The sequence below is a fragment of the Chaetodon auriga genome, chromosome 18 (assembly GCF_051107435.1).
Source record: "Chaetodon auriga isolate fChaAug3 chromosome 18, fChaAug3.hap1, whole genome shotgun sequence".
Taxonomy (NCBI): Eukaryota; Metazoa; Chordata; class Actinopteri; order Chaetodontiformes; family Chaetodontidae; genus Chaetodon; species Chaetodon auriga.
Window position 1 is genome coordinate 17,853,146 of NC_135091.1, and position 20,556 is coordinate 17,873,701.

The window sequence follows — 20,556 nt, forward strand, 5'->3', positions numbered from 1 at the left end:
CCCCCAAAACACACGCTGAGCCTCAAGAAGAAAAGATCTTGTCCATCCCCTGAAGAAAATGTTAAACCTTTTTGCCAGGGGGGTCAAAGGTGAGCCCAGTGTGACCCTGACTCTTTGTTTGTTCAGTGTGTCACCACCTGGATCTGTTTCTAATTGTGGACGCTGACTTAAAATATGCCTTTGTTTCGGTGGGGGGAAGTCGAAGTCATTTATTAAACGAGGTGGGGGGGGGAAACAAGTTGACAAGCCAGTTTGTTGTGTTTGATAGTGGGAGCCGGGGTGGAGGAGAGTACGCGTGTGAGTTCATGGAGGTTTTATTATCATTGCATCACTTCTCTTTCTGTCCCCTGCTGTTTTCTTCCTCTGCTTCTCTTTCTCGGTCTTTTAACGGTCCGGTCTTTCTTTCTCTGTCTTTTTGTCTTGCCTTCTCCCCTGCTGCTCAGACGTCACTCGTCCCGGTCAGCTGTCTCTTGATGGAAGAGAACAAAGAGAAGCGTCGCAGTCTCGGTGGGGAGGTGTTTGTCTGTTAGCCTTTCACCATTCTGCTCGCTGTGCATCTTCTCAAACGCATCGCGGACCTCTTGAGGCCGTCATCAGACGCTCACAGGCGCAGAGAGACACACTGGAGTGTTGTTCTCCTCCTAACTAAGCAGCCTCATTGATTAGCCTAAAACACACATCTCGTTATCCTAAAACCAACACAAACGCAGGCCCCACCTGTTGTCGAAGCCACTTAAAACAACAGATCAGCTGGTCAGGCTCACTAGAGCAGGATATGAAAGGATGATTAGATTGTGTGTTATTTTATGATATTAAAGCTGCTCTACTCAGCAACAGATGAAACTGCTGTGTATAATGTGGACAGGCTCACTCATAAAGGACCTTAACACCACAGAGAATCATCATGTGACTCTGCGCTTCCTCTCAGCTCTGCAGAAGCTTTCTCTGTCTTTCAGCTCATTGTTTTAGCTTTACAGCTGCAGCTTCACTGCTTTGGCTCTGCTCCCAGCAGGAAACAGAACATAGATGAAGTTATCAGCTAGCCGGTGAGTTTAACATTGTGTTTGCATCACTTTTTTGAAGTTCAGCTCAGTTTTTGGTTCAGCACCTGGTCCACAGCTTCGGCAGTGTTGGTCAGTGGGAAGCCAGTGAGGGGTCACGCCCTGCTGACTTGCCGTGGCAACCCGTGCAGACGGTGCGGGGAAGCTACTCACTGGCAGGTGAAAAGAAGCAGCTGCAGACTCCATGTGTGTGGAAGAGTTTGTCTTAACACAGCGGTGTGGCTGTGAATCGCACATTTATGATCTGCTTGTTTGGACTGAAGCAGCTCAGTCCATGATGCACAAACATATTTTTACATGGTGCATTTTAATGCGTCAGGTCAGGGATATAAATAGATTTGACCTGCTCCGCCCCTCTGGCTAATAAAAAGCATTATATTTGTGAATACATCAGAGAGCCTCGATCCATATGGCGTCCATGTGGTTGTGATGGCTAACTGATGCAACATGGGTCAGCTCTCTCACTCATACTCTACGCTTTCCACAACAATTTCAGCTTGAAAACAGCTCTTCAGAAGCAGTGGCCCTCAGTCTTTTCATGTGGATACAACTTGTGGGCACACCAAAGAGTGCTTACTGTAGTTTGCTTATATTTAACGAGTCGTGTTTGGATTTGATCGACTCGTGAGTGCCACAATTATTTTTACATTTCCCTTCAGATGAATCAAAAGCACTTGAGGACAGCTTTTGTGAGCTAAAAATGGCTACTGCATTTAAACACAACTGCTTCTTAGCCATCCATTGTCATTTTGTGTTGTTTTCAGTGAATTCCAAACAGTTTTATGAAGCATTTTCACTGGATGAGACTATGCATAAAGTGCATTTTAATACAACTTTTACTAACACGTTGATATAATTAGGTCATCATAATCATACTCTCACAGGAACTTTCCTCTCTCTGTATAAATTCTGTACATTCCCGCAACACTGGAGTATTAAATTCTCACATTGGACAAAATACAATTAGATACTGACAGAGGAGCTGGTCACTGTACGTACTGCTGACTGTGTTTGATTAATTCCTATTTAAACTGCTCAGTAATGACCCCGTCATTGTGGGTAATCACTATTACATCAGGAAATATTTTCCTGCAGTGGATGCTCTAACTGCGGTGGGGAAGTAACGATCATTGGATTTATGATGAAGTCAGCTTTGGCTGGTGGAAAATGGAGTCATCCACTTTACAGGCACAAGAGGGTGACAGAGCACCGCAGCCACAATACTTCAGTTTAGTTTAGAAACACAGGTGGATACAAAACAAGCTGAAGTGCAGCACTGTTACTTTGCACATTTTACATCTGACAACAGTTAACTTGAGAAAAATAAGCTGGTGTTTATTTGAAATGTACCCAGAGTGACTCTGTGCAGCCCCAAGGTGCTCAGTATTAGATAAAGAAATAATCATACGGTTACACTGGGTTTGATAAATAAATGAACTGATAAATTGTGAAATAATTTAAGAAATTGTATTATCATTTAATGATTCTTATTTTCACACTAACAGATTTTGATTGGAGTTAACTGGAATTTAATTATTATTTAATTATAGACATTTTTATTTTTATTCCCTCCTTCAAAAGCAGAATTCGTCTTAGTTACACTTCTGTTTTATTTCACTCTTTAGTTCATAATGTCACTTTATTCATTTATTTCATGATGAATACTTTGCTCCCACACATAAAAGAGTTTTTTAACATTAAATAAATAGTTGTGTTTTCAACAGCACTGACAAAGCACCAAACTGGAGTAAAACAAATTAATTAATTTCATGTTGAGTCTGTTTAAAAGCAGCTTGATGTTGCATGCAGCACTTTCTATACAACCCCGATCCCAAAAAAGGTGGGATGGATGGGGCTGTGGAAAACACAGTGTGATCATTTGCTATTCCTATTTGACATAAACTCAGCTGCAAGACTGGGAAAGTAGTGGAATGCTCCGAAAACACCTGTTTGGAACATTCCACAGGTAAACAGGTTGATTGGTAACAGGTGGTAGGATCATGATTGGGGATGAAAGGGGCATCCTGGAAAGACTCAGTCGTTCATAAGCAAGGATGGAGCGAGGATCACCACTTTGTGAACACATGACTGTATGAGGATATTATCACATAGAAAACTACAACCACACACAAATGCTAAGACAGATGTGTGTATGAGACTACATTTATTTTATTACTTTCATTTCTGATATAAACACATTAATGACCACAACGACAGGACGGCTGAGACAAGAGAAGCATGAAAAGTGTTTGTTATATTAGTGCACTCACTTCACCCCAGTGAGACATTCTGGGCTAACGGCTCCGTGGAGACAATTCATTCTTTTCTTTGCATCTGTTTGTCTCTCACTCTCTCCACTCCACGCAGACACATCACCTGCGTTAGTCATCCTGCAGGAGAGTGACAGTTACGCCTTCAGTCACCGTGAAATCAGCGCTGTGTCTTCTTCCTCTCCACATGATAATAATTTGCAGACGCAGCAGCAACATTAGTCAGGCTTCAGTGAGAGCTGCAGGTAAATCTTTATTATGTTCAACACTGTCTCACTGTCATTCTTTGCTTCGTGTTAAGAAGTCTGGAGACAGTGACAGGCAGTGTTGGCCACGTTCATGGAAAGGCATTAAATCGACATTGTCTTTGAGGACTGCATCATCCTCGCTGACCCGAACATCACGTCCATCACACGGGAGAGTCGTAACTGTCTTACTATCCCATCACAGGAAAGCTCTCGTTTTACAGGTCTGACCCCTGCTGCACAGGGACGTGTGTCTTTGTATACTCATGCACATACACACTCATTGCCGGTGTGTTTAGCATGTGCACCGCATAAACCGAGAATAGAAATCCAGTAAAACCATCAAGGCACACGCACACATTAGCAAAGATAGCTGGAATACCGCTGTTGACCTCAAGACCCCCTGCACACAGAGGATTTGGGGGGGGGGGGCTGCTGCTAAAGCTGTAGACATAGTGGAAACAAAAGACATCTGATATATTTAAACTGTGCAGGAAGCTTTCACCAAAGGTCAGGTCAGTACAGGACTACTGGGACTAGTAACAGCTTAAAATGCTCTGTGTATCCAGCATGACAGTAAGTACTGTACCAAGTTTATACCTACAGAAACATGACTGTGATTGGCCAGAAGATGGCACCACCACTGGACAAGCTGTGAGCCCATAAAGGGAAATTATGCCTTTCTTCTGTCACGTATCACATGAGCCAGCAGGGATTCCTGTGATGATTTTTCTTGTTTAATTGCTCTCCGCACGATCGCTGCTGTCTTTGAACCGGCGTCTGCACAGTGTCTTCATCTGTTCGATGAATAACTTCACCTGCTGGGATGCGGTAATCAGATGAAAGGTTGCAGCAGCTTGTGCTCGACAACAGCGAAGTCAAGTGTTCAGCTTTTGTGGGAGCGTGCAGAAACATGGTGGGCTGCGCAGGAAGCCCCCCTGGCAGGCTTTGTTTCTTGGAAGAATAACTCTTAGAGGCTGACTTGCTTTTTACAGTAAACCTATAAATGTTTATGGGGTGTGTGTTTTGTGCTGCTGGATCACTGTTCCTACCTTTAAGGGAAACTTCATGGCCCCTTACGGTATTTGTCCTGCGTGATGGGCCTTCAGGAGCAGGACTGCACACGCTGCAAGCAATACATTTATTTGTCTGAACACATTAACAAAGCAAATTTGCATTGAGTCATTGTTTGTAATCAGAAAAAGTGCCGCTGTTAAGTGTTCCACAGTAAGTCACAGGACGCAGCGATGGCATAAATGATGCTTTAAGACCAGCCTCATGTGGTACGTGTGCTCAGCGGGGACGAGGTGGAACACTGTAACACAGAGGCAGTGTTTTAATCACCCCTGCGAACAAAGTATACAAAGTGCTTTCAGACCATCACACTCAAGACTGTGCACGCACACACACACAAATGCCGACACACACTTTTCCTGGCATTCAGTGATTTCTCTCTCACTGTACTTGTCAGTTCCTTGTTCCCATGGTAACAGACTGTTCCAGACAGGCTGTCGTTTGACAAGAGTAACACACAGAAGCTGAAATCTGCGCAGTAAAGGAGGTCAAGACAACTTTCTGTTATTGCTGCAACGGCAAAATCTATTGTGGGGCTAGCTCTGTTTTTTAAACACTTTTTTTATTTGGTGGATTTGTTCAAATTGTGTTAAATCTGCATGAGATGAACGTGTCCTAAATTTAAAGCATGCTATTGTTTCCCTCGTGAGTGCAGTAGATGTAGTATTTATAGCGTGGACTTTGCAGTTTTCTATATGAGGCCTAAACCCAGCCCAGCTGCCGGGATAAAATGTTGGCATCGTGCATTTCTGCAAACCGCCGATAAATTGTGCTTTTGTACGTTTGTGCTATAAGAAACTGAAGTAGATCAGATTACTGGTGCATCTATATGAGCTGAGTTCTTCAGCAGGAGAAGGAGGGGATGGTGGCGGTGTGATGACCATCAAGCAGCTGACCGCTGTTAGTTAACCAGTTATTTTAAGACGATGTCGGGACATTTTTCGGCCGTTATGCCAACAAAACAGGGTATTTTAAGCCAAAACAGGATCTTGTCCGAACCCTAACCAAGTGGATTTTGTGTCTAAACGTAACCAGACCTAATGTGTCACAACATAAAACTGAAAATTGAAAAGTAAAGTTTGAACATAAAGAAACCTAAAGTGCCATTTATTGTTGTGATTGGCTTGTCTGAACCACTTACCCCAGTTCTAGCTTAGCTAAGCAGTATCTGAGCCAAACTCTTCTATAGTTCAGGGGAAAAGGGATTACACTTCACTCTCTGTTGAAGTGGGTGTATTTGCTTTGTTTCCCCTTGATACCAGGCCCTGCCTGTCAAAATCAATGCTAGTGAAAGCCCTTCAGCTTCAATCAGATCACTCTGTAGAGTATTTTACCCATAATCTAATTGTCCTACAGTGGACACCTGCACGAGCACAGACATGCACACACGGAGTCCGTCCACTCTCTAATTCAGAAAACTTATTCACAATCCTCTTTGCACACACACACACACACACACACACACACACACACACACACACTGAATAGAGTGAGTAAGGCTGGTAGTTAAATGGAATGATCTCATTCTGAGACACACTGAGAGATGATGTCAGACTTTAGATGAGGACTGCCGCTAAGATACTTTAACTGTTTATGTTTTTAAAGGGTCACGAGGGCTTGCAGTGGAGAGGAGTGTGTGTGTGTGTGTGTGTCCATGCAATGTAATGCTTCAAGGATACGCCTTTTCACTGAGCATACTCAAGAGATGAATCTGCATCTGAGATTCTGTTGTAATCAAAATCCAAAAATACTTCAAATGCATCAGGATGTTTAACATATTGTCAAAATGGATAAGAAGGAAGAGGATCTAACCAGGCTGTTGGACAATCTGCATCTGTTTCCTTACCTTTAATCATATCTATGCATCCAGATCTGTTTCTTTCCTCAGTTTTGTGGGTCTGCAGAGATTTTAGATGCATTCCTTCTAGACACAGGGACCTGATTTGTCCATTTCTCTTCCTCATCCCACTACTCAGCTACCTTCATGTTCTGTAAAATGTGTGATTCTTCATCCTCTGTCTCCAGAGTATTTTTTTTCCCCCCATCCCAGCTTCTCCCATGGGTTTTCCCAGTAAGCTCCCTCTGTTTCACTCGGTCTTCCCTCCTCATTTTTCCTCTGCTTTGGTCCTCCCTCTTATCTTTGTTCACTCAGATTCACTGAAATAATCTGTTTGATCTTGTTTCCACCTCCCTCTTTTCCTCCTCCTCCTCCTCCTCCTCCTCCTCTCTATCTTCCTCTCTTCTTTTTTTCTCTCTCCCTGGTGATCTCATTTCCAGGATGTGAGTGATGTCTAATGTCGCACGTGTGTTTACCGTCAGCAGTGGTCACTGAGAGGAGAGCAGAGGAGAGGAGAGGGAAAGAGGAGGAGAGGAGAGGAGAGCAGAGGGAAGGGGAGGAGAGGAGAGGAGAGGAGAGGAAAAGAGAGGAAACAGCGACAACAGGACACACCCTAATGTGACCTCATGCATATCCACTGTTCAACACTGAACACAGCTCTTTCATCTCGTGTGCCTGTGGTCACCGTGGTGACATCATGTTAGCTGCGTGAGCTGAATACAGGATCAAAGGGCGGCGACAACAGATACGTCACTTCTTCAGTGTTTGTCCTCCGTCTTCCAGCCAGTTCTGTTTTTCCTATCTTTGCCCTATGTGATAAACATTTAGGAGTGTTGCTAGCACCAGCAGCTTTTACAGTAATAACGGTACTAGCAATAGTCAACAGGCGTTTACATGCTGCAAAAACTCTGTGAGCTACAGCAGGGGTGTGCACAGGCTCTCCAAGCAGCAGGGGCAAAAATGAAAAGGGCCTCCGCTGCTGCATGCAGGGTTAGGGTCGCATTACACTGGGGACAGTCTGGCTGCTACAGTGCCGCTCTGTAGGAATTAGGGCAAAAATGAAGCATCATGGATCCCTTTTTATTTCCTGATCCTGAGGCCCTGTGAGAAAACTCATCATAACTTGCATGGTGCATATTCCTGAACTGATCTGTATTTAATCAAATTATCACACAGCTAACCAGGGGGGAGGTAATATTCTAGGAATATGCACAACAACAGAATATATACTATGAAAAAGAAATGTGGCAGGTCCTCACAATCATCATCATCATTATCATAGAAGAAAAAATCCCACAGATACAAAAAAATGAAAACAGTGAAACTCAGCCGTTAAGAGTTTGTTGTTTAGCTATGAAGGAAATATCTGAACTTGAGCTCTAGATGTAAGTTTGATGTTCAGAAACAGACTAAAACTATAGCAAAAGCAACACTAACCATTTTGGAGTGAAGTACAGTGAGAGAAGGTTTTTAATTGTGGTAGTAGCATTTATAAAGTCGCTCTAAATGTATTGTAGTACTAGTATTTGCAACAAATATTCAAAATGAACAGCATGTGCTTCACACTGCCAGAGGTTTTCTACTTGATCTAAATAATTTAGCCTCTTGCGTGCTTCACTGGCTGGGCCCCCTGCTGAGACGCACACACACACCTACACACACACACACACACACACACACACACACGCACACACACACACACACACACACACACACACAGACTACCAATCTTCACCAATTTTTCACACTGCTTCACTCCACTCCCCTCCATGCATAATACACACACACACACACACACACACACACACACACACACACACACACACCCACACACACACACACACTGCTGCGCCATATAATAAAACAGTGATTCTACCACCCACCCTGCAGTACAACACAAAGAGCTGACGACCCTCCCCCATCCTTCCTCTCCTCTCTCATTGGCTGATAGGCTTGGATGCTGACAGTGTCTCAGACCAATAAGACGTCTCCAAGGTGATGTCATGGAGGCAGCATTGATGCTGTTGCTGATGCTGTTGCCCGGCGCCTGTATCCGTGCAGCCAGACGGGGGTAACCGGTCCACCATCAGCAGCAGAGAAGACAGGGACAGAGGGGGGTAAGTCTGCACCGCCGAACACACAACTGCACACTGCATCTCCCTCGTGTCACTTTGGGTTCTCAAGGTCCAGTTTTATTGCATAAATGAAGGCTGCCTCTGTGTGTGCTTGCGAGGGAGTGTGTTGGTAGGGTGTAATGGGGCGAGGGTGAGATAGTGATGATGCAGTGGTTCCTGCTGATAGGAGACGGAGGAAAAGGGAGAGAGAGGGAGAGAACTCGCTGTTCCCAAAAACTGTATGGTGTGCAACCTGTGCCATTTATTATTGATCCTCCATATGTGCAGATACAGCTCTGTGTCTGCATATTGGGAAGGAGAGAGAGAAAAAGAGTGGGAGAGGAAAATGAGGGGGTTTGTACATGTTTATGTGGCATAAAGGTGTGTAGGTGTGTGTGTGTGTGTGTGTGTGTGTGAGAGAGAGAGAGAGAGAGAGAGAGAGAGAGACAGAGCAGGAAAAACAGAAAAACAAGAGGATGGGGAAAGGTACAAAAAATTAAACACTGTGACAAATACTTCACTTCAAAAGTTGAGATTTTTTTGCTGGTTTTGACCCTGCAAAGCTTCTTGTCTCTCATGTTAATTTTCACCTTTATCTGTACCATGTTCACGGTTTATTGCTGTGTGTACCTTTTTAAGTGCAGGTATCAGGTAAGAAAGAACGGGAAAGACCAGTTCACAAAAGCAGCCTCTGCAAAACCCGTAAAACCAACTAATGTGGCTCATAAAAATGTCAGGTGTAGGTGGGTGTTATATGGGCTAAATGTGGCCAATGTTGATGTTCTCTTGGTGCATACTGTATGGAAGTTTGGTGTAACGTCGCTCCTACTATAAGACATGGAAGTATCACACTATTCTTAGAAATAATCAGGTGTGAAAATATCATGAAATGGTGTTTAGGATAGTTGCAAATGTAATATGCATAATGTTATGTTTGTTATTCATGTGAGAATATGAAAATGTATATGAGCAGTACATCAAACACTGTGCCCATGGAAACAGAGTCAGTGAGGGTTTGTTCATGTAGAACACTGAAGGTGTCAGTGCACTGTGCATGATGGAAAATGAGAAACAGACATCCAAACTTAATATCTTTTTTTCAGAAAGTAAAACTGCTGTAAGTCTGGAATCATCTTGACATTTTAGTTACTCTTCTGTGAAAATTTTGCAAACCACATTTTTTTTATCAGTGTAAAATATTTAGAAATAATTTTGAAATATGAAACGTTGAGCACCATGTAAGCTCTCCAAAATTGAAAATTGAAAATTGGATGCCGGCGATAAAACAAAAAAAAAAACAAAACACATATCTGTTTTACTTATAGAAACCTTTTGTTGTTTTATGTTTTATGTGCCAGACAAACTAGTTCTAACATGTTAATTATTGAGCTTTGGAGGAGCTGATTGACAGACACTGTTATCTTCAGACAGAGCCAGGTTAGCCATTTCCCGCTGTTTCCAGCATCTTAACGCTAAGCTAAGCTAACTAACTGCTGGATGTAGATTTACATTCGGTATAACAACATGAGAGTGGTATTAATCTTCTTATCTAGCAAGAATGCGAGCAATCATATTTCCAAGAGTAACAAAAAAGACTTGAGTATGCACAATAACAAAAGTCATTTGTTATGCTTATTATTATTCGAATGTGCAAACTCATGCAATTATTCTTATTATTCATTTCTTAAAACCATTGTAAATCATTATGTATTAGCCCAATTTTTAGAGACCATAAAGGAGAAATATTACCATGATATTCTATGAATATCATAAAATTGTACCATGAAAAACTTCACTCTGACATAACTGTCAGCAAATTTCCCATCAGCATGACCCAAATGTTCCCTGTGTGTACTTGCTCTCTCTGTTTCTCTCTCCATGTATTGACACACACCAAATGGAGCACTCTGACTGCTGCAGGAAGCCGTGCATTGATCTGCAACCTGGGTGGTTTCATGAGATGAGAGGCAGCTGTGTGTGTGTGTGTGTGTGTGTGTGTGTGTGTGTGTGTGTGTGTGTGTGTGTGTGTGTGTGTGTGTGTGTGCATTCCAACGGTGTGGCAAAGCAATATATTCACTGCCTAATTAGTATGTGTGCGCACAACTGTATATTTCAAGGTATTTGTACATGCATGTTGCACGTACTGTGTGTGACCTCGTGTGCATGGCCCGCTGGGAATCATGTCAGGTGAGTGAGTGATCCTCACTGCATATGAGACGTCTTTCTGTCACAGGTTGTCTCATTAGTACACTTCTCTTACTCTCTGGAGCTCATTACTCTTCAGGCATTTCACATGCTGAAACACTGCAGCTTAGACAGTCACATGTAAAGGTATGATAGCCCTCTCTTGGGAAGGTGGTTAGCCTAGCTTAGCATAAAGACTGGAAGCAGGGGAAAACAGCTATTGTTGGAGATGCTACAAGCTTACACGTTCCCAGAATAGCTTTCAGGTATGTTCAGCTACTTAAAAAAATCACACAACATTGCCAGCAATGAGGTACTTTTTACAGTAAGTAGTAGGATAGTGCTATGAAGCTGGGGCCAGGATTAGCTTAGCATAAAGACTGGAAGCAGGGACAAATTGTTAGCCTGGTAGTCTTCAAAAACACAACTTCCAAAATATCACCAATTAATATTTTCCGTTTGTTCAATTTGTGCAACTGTAAAAATGTCCATTTGGGCTTTTATGGGAAATACATGCTGTAACCTTTTCTTGGCAACCAAGAGCTGTTACCTGGATAAACTGTTGTTCAGCAAGAAAAAGTTACAGCTTGAAACTCTCCTGGAAGCAAAGAAGCATGATTCAAAATGTCCAATGCGTCCTTCAGTCCAGCTGTAGCAGTCTATAGCTGTCGTGATAACGCGGTTAGCATGCTGACCTACCAGCAGCAGGGATGCCGTGGTTCTGAATGGAAAAATACCTTTTAGGAGATTAAAATGCATTTGCTGTATTTTTTTTTTATTTTTTTTTATTTTTTTTTTCTTAATCTTTGACCAGTTTTCTTCAAACTAACAAAATCCTGCTTCAATTCATATAAGTTGGGCAACAATCAAAACAAGCAATACATCAAAAGCAGTGTTTAATGTCTTGCATGTAGTTCATTCTGTGCTTGAAATTGAGGTAGGATGACTAGCATACAGTATCTCCCAGTGTGCACGCCCGTATGTGCAGTTTGGATGATCATCTATGAGCCCTGCCTTAGAAGATGAAGGGGAGGTAGTTGAGAGCAGGTGGGACATTTCTAGCAGACGCATCCCATCACAGATGTTTGATTCAATCAGGCCCACCTCAGGCATCACTGGCATGTCTCAGCCTGCAGTGGAAATCTGCTTTATGAAGTTCAAGCCTTCATTTACTCTCTAATATTACTCCTCAGCCTGTTTTCTTCAACAGCTGATTCGTGTGGGTGGCCACACAATGAGCGTGTTTATGATACTGGATCCCAGAATTAAAGCAAAACTAGATTAGTGTGTGCGCTCAGCTGCTCAGCTCACATGATAACGTCCTCTAATTAGCTGACTATATGCATTCAAGTATTAAAGTTCTGTTTATCTCTGTATTAACTTCAGTTGAATACATGTTCGCCACGATGGTACATGTTTGAACTGAATTCAGTACAAACAAGGAGCTTCTTTGCTTGATTTAAAGGTTTCCAAAGTCTATATAGTGTGATATAGAGTAACCAATGTACAGCATGCGTCAGATGTCCATCAATTCAGTGTTGATGAGACCATCTGACAGACAGGGGGCAGATGGGCAGAGTGATAGCAGGGGCTGGAAGGTCTGATGAGATTGCCACTTTGCTGCCTCATTTTGATTCAATCACTGTTTGATTTCATTCTAAATTCAACTAGATTATTCTTGAATTTCAATTCCTGCACAGTCAATGAGTATTTGATGTGATTACCAGGCTACAGTCTGTGTCACAGAGGCATATTTGCTTTAATCGCAGCACATGCCGCTACACAGCCCAGTTTAAAGGTTTTCAGCAGGTGGTGAAACGGGCCGGTGCCGTGGTTGATGCCTCGCTTTGTTATTTATACCTTCCTGTTCCTTTCTTGCATCTTCTCAGGGATTTACAGCTGTTTCTCCCCCTTGTGTCACAGCTGTGATTCACTGCAACACAGAGGGCTAAGAAGAGAGAAAAAACACTTTAAAGCCCCCTCTGCTCAAAATGTGCTTTGCTCATTATTACTTGGGTGTTTGAGCTTCACTGTGTGTGACGTATGTGCAGAGTTTGTAACAAAAGGTTTGTTTCTACATTCATCTGCTGAAGGGGGAACGTTTCTCACCTTAAATCTGAGCTTAAGGTGTATCCATAGGTGACAAGATGTTTGGTAAACCTTCATAGTTGCAATTTGGACAAGAGTGATGTGGAAAGTTGAAACCTCCGGTGTTCATACTGTGATCATGGACTTTTCTTTAAGGGCGTTTCCATCCACCTGTTTTTGTGTGCATTGTCTATTTCTTGCATAAAAGCATCCCGGTGGAAACAGCAGTAAGATGAAAGAATGTGACAAAGAAAATGGGAGCAGACTAAATAAATGAATCATGACTTTTTTTCAGTTTTTGTATGTCTTCAAACATGTCTGGAGGGGATCTTCATGCCTGTTCTCTGTGAGTTGTGCAGTGATATTTTGGGAAGCACAAGAAGTCACTGGCATCAGATCTGTGATATACTGTATAACAGCATTAAGGGTAAACAAGAACGCAGTTTTCCACTGAAGGATTTTTAAAGCACTAATGAGTCAACTTTGTTTGTTGAAGTCTCCTATTAAAAGATGAATCGGTCATTTTTGTTCACATGTGAACAAGTCGATGAAGGCTGATGAGGACCCCGGGTCAATAGGCGATATGATGTTATGTGTACGTTGATGTCTATTTCTTCCCTGGTTTGAGTTTCCCAGCCTGTCAAGGGATTGAATCTGGCCTACATTTGCTCTTTGACGCAGAGCTGTTCTCTCATTGGCTGAATTAAACGTTAATGGAAGGCATTTACACAGGACCTCTGCAGCTTGCGGTCTTGTTAACGCTCTCCGTAGCCACTGCTTCTCACATTCATTATTTGACCTCTGAGGCTGCTTCATTTAATCCCTCTCCTCTGTCTCTGCATGTCTCTCCCTGACAGACTGAGAAGGATCTTCAGCATCCCTGGAGAGTTACATACGCAGCGAGAAGATGACTCTGGCAGGTAAATGCAGCCACAGCAGAAAGTCGTACACCTCCCCAGTCCTTCGCTGTACTCGCTGGCTATGATTCAGCTCTTGGAATAGCAACAACAGTGCAGTTTTAGCATCTGAACCACATAACTTGTCATTATTATGACTGTTAAAATAGCGGAATGAGAGTGACTAGTCACTGCTGCTGCTGAGGAGAATTGCATCATTAGTCCTTGAATGCTTCTACATCATTTAGTTTGAGTCAATGTCAAGCATAATAGAGTGTGTGTGTGTGTGTGTGTGTGTGTGTGTGTGTGTGTGTGTATGTGTGTAGATGTGTATTGGGTGTGTTGCGGGGACATTAATCTGCTTACACAGTCACATTGTGGGGACTCACCTTCCTTTTAGGGACACAACACAAGACCCCATGATGTAAATCATTCAATTTTAGGGTGAAGACTTGGGTTAGTGTTAGACAAGTAGTGCTTATGGTAATGATTAGGGGAAGGGGAAGTGTCCAGGAAATGAATGTAAGTCTATGCAATGTCCTCTGGAAACGTGACTGTGTGTGTGTCTCCTCAGCCTACAAAGAGAAGGTCAAAGAGCTCCCCCTGGTGTCTCTATTCTGTGCCTGCCTGAATCCACAGACTGCAGAAAAACCTACATACAAGGCAGAAGGTAAAAATAAACCACTTTCACGCACACATTAACAATCATACAGGGAGAGATACACAGTATTATAGCCGGTATAGGCACTGGTCATTCTGGGAAATGTAGGAATTTGTTCAACTAAAGCAGAGACACGTAGAGGGAATGCAGGCGAACCACACAATGCACCAAAAATCACATATTAATGACGATGTGCAGCCATGTGTTTCCATGTATTAAAATTCACTGTAAATAAATAATGTAAACATGGCTACAATCCAACACCACAGATGCAGTGGACCTGGGCTGGTGCGTCATCAAAGACGTGGAGGTGATCGAGCTGAACAAGCGGGCATCAGGCCAGGCCTTCGAGGTCATCCTCAAGCCCCCGTCCTTTGACGGCGTGCCAGACCTCAACACCTCCATGCCGCAGCGCCGCGACCCGTCCCTGGAGGAGATCCAGAAGAAGCTGGAGGCTGCCGAGGAGAGGCGGAAGGTGAGGGGAGGGTGGGTGGGGTTGGGTTTTTGTATCAACACAAGAAGCCCAGCTGGACAGGTCCTAACCCTAAACTGTAACCCTAACCCAAGCTATTTCTAGCTCATTCAGGCATTGTCAAACATCTGACAACGCTCTTTGTGGGAAGCATGATTTATCAACTCAGGAGAAAAAAGGGTGGAAATGGATAAAAGGAAAGAGGGAGGGAGCAATGGAAAAGATAGAAAGGAAGGGAGGAACTGAGCGAAGGGAGGGTGGGAAGATGAAAAGAGGGACATGAAAGTACAAGGGCAATCATGCAAGGACACACTCACAATGGCTCATACTCATCAAGCAAAGAGGGTGGTGGAGAGGGATGGAGGACGGGAGAGCGGAAAGGTGAGAGGAGATAAATTATTTCGCCGACATAGAAAATGTGTCCTGCAACATCACAGGCACAAGACGTCTGTAACATTAGATGTTTACAGTAACAATCACTCGTTTATTTAGGGCCTTAAAGACCCTGAAAGGGTGTTTTCTCAATTAGCTACGTGAAAATACCATTTTCTGCAAACATCAAAACCTCTAGAATTCTTTCACATCACATCCTGTGTTTTTTTTTTTCTCTCTCTCTCTGCACCATGTTGACTGGTTTGAAGTAGGCAGGGCTTAATTTCAAAGAGGTGATGTAATGTACGTCCATGCAGCAATCAGGATTTTGCAGCATTTGATCAGATTCTGATGATAGCTGGTGGGTTGTTTGGTCACTGTCAATAAATCTGACCGCACCAACGCAGTCGTGATGACGCAGATAGACCAGACCAGCAATGCATCACAGCCGCACCTCTTTTAGGGGCTGGAAAAATGAAGGTTCTATAGATGTCAGTGCATCTTGATGTGTGTTGGGATTACAATTTTGACAAGTGTATAGTAGTTTATTGTACCAAATTAGTTTTATGTACATGTCCAATGGTGATTTTGTGACCTTGCCTGACCCTGAGCATCTGCAAAACCTTGATAATTTAAGGTTGATCATCAGCCAGCACACCCCTCAGTCTTCTTCCATTCTATGACTTAAACAAACACAACTGGATGGTTTGAGGCGGAGCGAGACACTGGACGTGGCTGGAAGGCACTGAAAGAAAGAAAACACCTAAGTGGCATCTCAGAAACAAAGGTAGAATCCAACATAAGCTCAGTCTTGGGAGTTCACTAGAGAAAGTCTGACAATACTGCCTTTGCGACACTCACACAAAGAAAAATATTTGACACAGGAGGGATCAGACAAACTGGCAACCAGCGGCGCAGAAAGCCAGACTTATATACTGCTGGTCTGATGAGCCTGACGTGCAGCAGGTGTGCAGGTGATTAGGCAGGCGCCAGCAGAGAGTGGAGGAGACCACGCCCAGCCTCAGACAGACGAGGGAACAGACAGACAAATAACACGAAGGGAAAAGGGGAAAAGATAAACACTAGGGACAAACAGGTGTGCAGACCCTAACAACAAGTGGATCAGTGACCCAACACAGTGGCCACACATTGCTTATCCAAACAGGTTTAGTTGGAGATAACAGCCATGATTACTGATGCTGCTCTACTGCATGACTGTACTCCAGCAGCCTCCCACTCAAGCTACTATCCATCAGTCGTCACTGTCACCAGCATCATTCAGCTTTTTACTACTCTGACAGTGAATGTTCATGTATCACACGTGCCTCAAATCTCAGCGTGAAAGCTTTGGTTATTAACACACAATAGTTCATTCATAATTCATCTTCATTGTATTGTATTCATTGCATTTTCGTGCTACAATAAAATCTTTGGCTAATCAGAAACCCTTGGCGTTTGATGACGTGATGCTGGTCTATCTGCTGGGTTATTGGAGGTTAAACTCACAGTAAATAACACCTAAAGATGGTTTTTGAACTTTGATTGCACGTACTTAGTCATGAACATTTGAAGCCATGTTTTCAGGGGCTTTAAAGGACCATACCATCGTGTCTAGCTCCTGAGGCGTGACAGCCGTCTGTGTCGTTGTAGTAATGGAGAGGGTTTTGTCTGCAGGTCACAGACTCGGCTGATGGCAAAACCACTCAAGACATGACAACCATAACCTTAACCCTAAACATAACCCTCTGTTAATGGTGCATGTCAGGGGTTCAGGTGTCCTACTCCTTAATGCAGCTTCTGCTTCTTGCAGTGCCAAAGATCTCAAAAACTGAAGCCCTTTAACAAAGGGGAAAATTGTTGATTGACCTTCAGTGCTCTCTATCCCCCTCCAGTGCCAGGAGGCCGAGCTGCTGAAGCACCTGGCGGAGAAGAGGGAGCACGAGCGTGAGGTGATCCAGAAGGCCTTTGAGGAGAACAACAACTTCATCAAGCACGCCAAGGAAAAGCTTGAGCAGAAGATGGAGGCCAACAAGGAGAACAGGGAGGCCCTGCTGGCTGCCATGCTGGAGAGGCTGCAGGAGAAGGTACTGTCCACTCGATGGGATTATTTCTAACCTTTGTAGAGAGCTTGTCAGGTTTGAAAGGAATCTACAATGTTCTCAACGTCAAGGTCTCTCAAGAAAAAGACACTCTAATACATGAAAACCATTCTAAGCAATTTCGTTTCTGAGTTAATCTTTTCTCTCATGTGTAACAGAAGCTGATGGATTCTAACACAGAAAAAGCTCATTGTCTAAAATTTAAATCAGGACAGCACAGACTTCTGCCTGGACTCACCAGGACAGATATGAAAAAAATGTATCACAGAGACAGTCAGATCAAGCTTTTCACCAACTGTTTCCAGCTGTTGCTGTTTAGTGCCACTATTGTTAGTGTTCTCTCCAGCTTTTCTTCTATTACTCCCCTGGCCGCTTTTTTGGAGTAACACACCCATCCTTAACAGGAGTTCAACAATGTGATGCAGCCATTTTTAGTACAGGGACTCATATTTTTCCTGCTGGGCCCAAATTTGATCTCTTATTAACAAAAAGCGTGATTGAGGTAATATTAAAGGAATAGCTTGACATTTTCTGAAATATGCTTATTAGCACTGCTCTATGTAAACCACATATTGTTGTTTTCACACATTGTATAGATACAACATGATACAATGTGTTCATTTGTCATTTCTGGAGATATAGCTAGGAGTGTTTTTGAACTCGAGAGAGACAGACTACTTGTATCCTCTGTTTCCAGTCTTTATGCTAAGCTAGGCTAATTGCCTCACAGCTCCAGTTCCATTAACACGCAACCATTTCTCTCAGAGAGAAAGCAAGAGAATTTCCCAATTTTTATGTGTCCTATTTTTAAAGAAACAACACCAGTTAGCTAATTTAGCTTAGCATAAAAACTGGAAACAGTGAAACAGCTGGCCTGGCTCTATCCTGAGGTTAAAAAAATCTGTCTTGTTTGTCCAATCTTTACCACAAAGCAGAACAAATTTTAAAATGCCAATTTGCTCTTTAATGTGTCATTTCTTTGGAGGAATCAGTCGCCAGTCAACCAGGAGAGGTTTCTCATTCCCAACCAAGAAATAGTGCAGCACATTAAACAGCAAATTGCTATTTTTACCGCTTCACTTACATATCAATCTACATTTCACAGGGTTTGAAGTTCTCATGAATATTATGTGAGGTGGAAAAGAGTTTTTAGTTCTCCACTTTCTGTATCATTCCCCTGTTCAAATTTTGTTCAAAGGGGAATTGTTTTGTGGGCATCTCCCTCATTAATGCTAATTTATTCATGAACACTAATGACTGTGTTTGTCTGGCAGGACAAACACGCAGAAGAAGTGAGGAAGAACAAGGAGATGAAGGAGGAAGCCTGCCGGTAGATGACTGGAGCCGAGGAAGAGGAGAGAGAAAGAGCAGGACTGGGAGTTTTCTGAGTCTATAAAAAAAAGGAAATCAAAACAGTGCAGGAAAGAAAAAAGAGAACTCAAAAAGCAACTCGAACAAAGGGAAAAGGCGAGTTTTCATATTTGATGTATGCTGTAACAATTCTGAACAAGCTGTACAAAGTTTAGTCAACTGTTGATGTTGAAATTCAAAAAGAAATCTTGCTCTTTTTTTGTAAAGGAACGTGGGAGGGGGGGTGGCAAGAAAACAATTCCAATTTTTAGCAGAGGGCCAACGGTGGTTGTTTGTGGGGAATGAAAGCTGCATCAAGGCGGGAGGAGGTAAACATTTTGATTACAGCTCTCTCATCTCTGCAGTTCTTCTGTCGGAAAGCAGGAAATCATAACTGCCTGCGTGATGTTTGAGCAGCGTTAACTGAGCTGTGATTTTCTTGCCGTTGGTTATATCAGAAATCACCACTGTACACACCGATTCGGCAGAAACACAGCCAATTACACCGTTTCTTTCCAGTTAGACTGAAACTATAGAGGAGGGAGTTGTAATCGAAATTGGTACCTTGTAAAAAACAAAAAAAACTGGACACAGATGTAGTTTAGGAGCCCGAGTCAGCCACAACCAAGTCAAAACTAAGACTCACTAGCCTTCTTCAGTCTTTGAATCACAGGATGCTTACCAGTCAGTACGCATAGACACAACATAACACACAAGCTTCTGCTGTTTCCCAATGAAAAACAAAAACTGATTTCCCTGGGTCACCGCTCTCATGCTAATTCTTCGCTGCACCGTTTTTTAGGATTGTTTGGTCTATCCGGGGACGTCTGCGTGTGCTAAACTTTGGTTTATGAATCTAAAATGAAGCGTCAGGCTTTTGTTTCTGCAGTGCTCTAGGGGAGTAACACAAAAAAAAGCATGGAAAGGGAGGACTCTCTGCTGTATTCTGCCACTTTCAGTGAAACTTTAACTGTAGTGTAGTTGTAGATCAGTGACATGCATTTGAGACTCTTAGATTTAGAGCACTGATTGCACTCTTATTTCATTAAGCACAACTGAAAAGCACATATGCATACATGAAGGACGGTGAGTATATACAGCATAAACAACAATAACATCACACGAGGCATAGCAGTGATTGACAGTACTTCAGAATTTGGACATATTTGGTTTTGAAAGGATGAGTTTGGGGGGTTCTGGTGATGCAGCGGGCTCCCTTTGCTTTGGCATGTGTCACTGTGATTGTCAGACTATGATTTTCAAGGGAATTTAAAACGTAAATGCGTCAACAGAAAGGTGAAATTTGCTCGAGTTGTTGAGTCATACTGACTTGATTGAAATGTCTAAAATATTTGCACTGTAACGGGGGCGTCGTAACACGGGGTGTGTACTTGCTGTAACTGTGTGTCGCTGTATATCTTCGAGGCTGGATTGATTGTATCTATTTGGCATGGTCAGTAAAAAACAGCTTGACTGAACTCACTCTTGTTCTCATCATTTCTTATTTGTAGATTGAAAGTACAACGTTTGACATGCAGAATATTGTCCTGAAAAGACAGCAGAACTGAACATCAGTCAAAAATACGACAGTAAAGTAAAGCAATCAGAGGCCAAAGGTATCTATAAAAGAAACTAAAAATGTTTGAGTGGTCTGTCCGATATTTTCTTTGCTCAGTCAGTCACATCCATGAAACATTCTAATTAGACCATAATAACGGCCACATGTATTTAGCACAATTTAAAGTTAAACAATAGTTTTCACAGCACAATTAGACATCCAAGCTGGGATAAAATTTTAATTTCACATTGTTTACAATGAAATAAGTAGGGTAA

General features: G+C 42.7%; 1 protein-coding gene across 1 annotated transcript; it reads left to right on the forward strand.

The window, feature by feature from the left end:
• The first annotated feature begins 8,360 nt into the window (after positions 1-8,360).
• stmn4 (stathmin-like 4) lies at positions 8,361-20,201 on the forward strand. The gene is made up of 6 exons (XM_076756019.1): positions 8,361-8,604; positions 13,731-13,793; positions 14,344-14,439; positions 14,700-14,905; positions 17,167-17,358; positions 18,648-20,201. The coding sequence occupies exons 2-6, from the start codon at positions 13,781-13,783 to the stop codon at positions 18,705-18,707; spliced, it is 567 nt and encodes a 188-aa protein (XP_076612134.1). The 5' UTR covers positions 8,361-8,604; positions 13,731-13,780; the 3' UTR covers positions 18,708-20,201.
• Positions 20,202-20,556: the final 355 nt, after the last annotated feature.

Coding starts and splice junctions, on each gene's coding strand:
- stmn4 (XM_076756019.1), top strand. Junction 14,440..14,699: donor ACCTACATACAAGGCAGAAG/GTAAAAATAAAC, acceptor CCAACACCACAG/ATGCAGTGGACCTGGGCTGG. Junction 17,359..18,647: donor TGGAGAGGCTGCAGGAGAAG/GTACTGTCCACT, acceptor TTTGTCTGGCAG/GACAAACACGCAGAAGAAGT.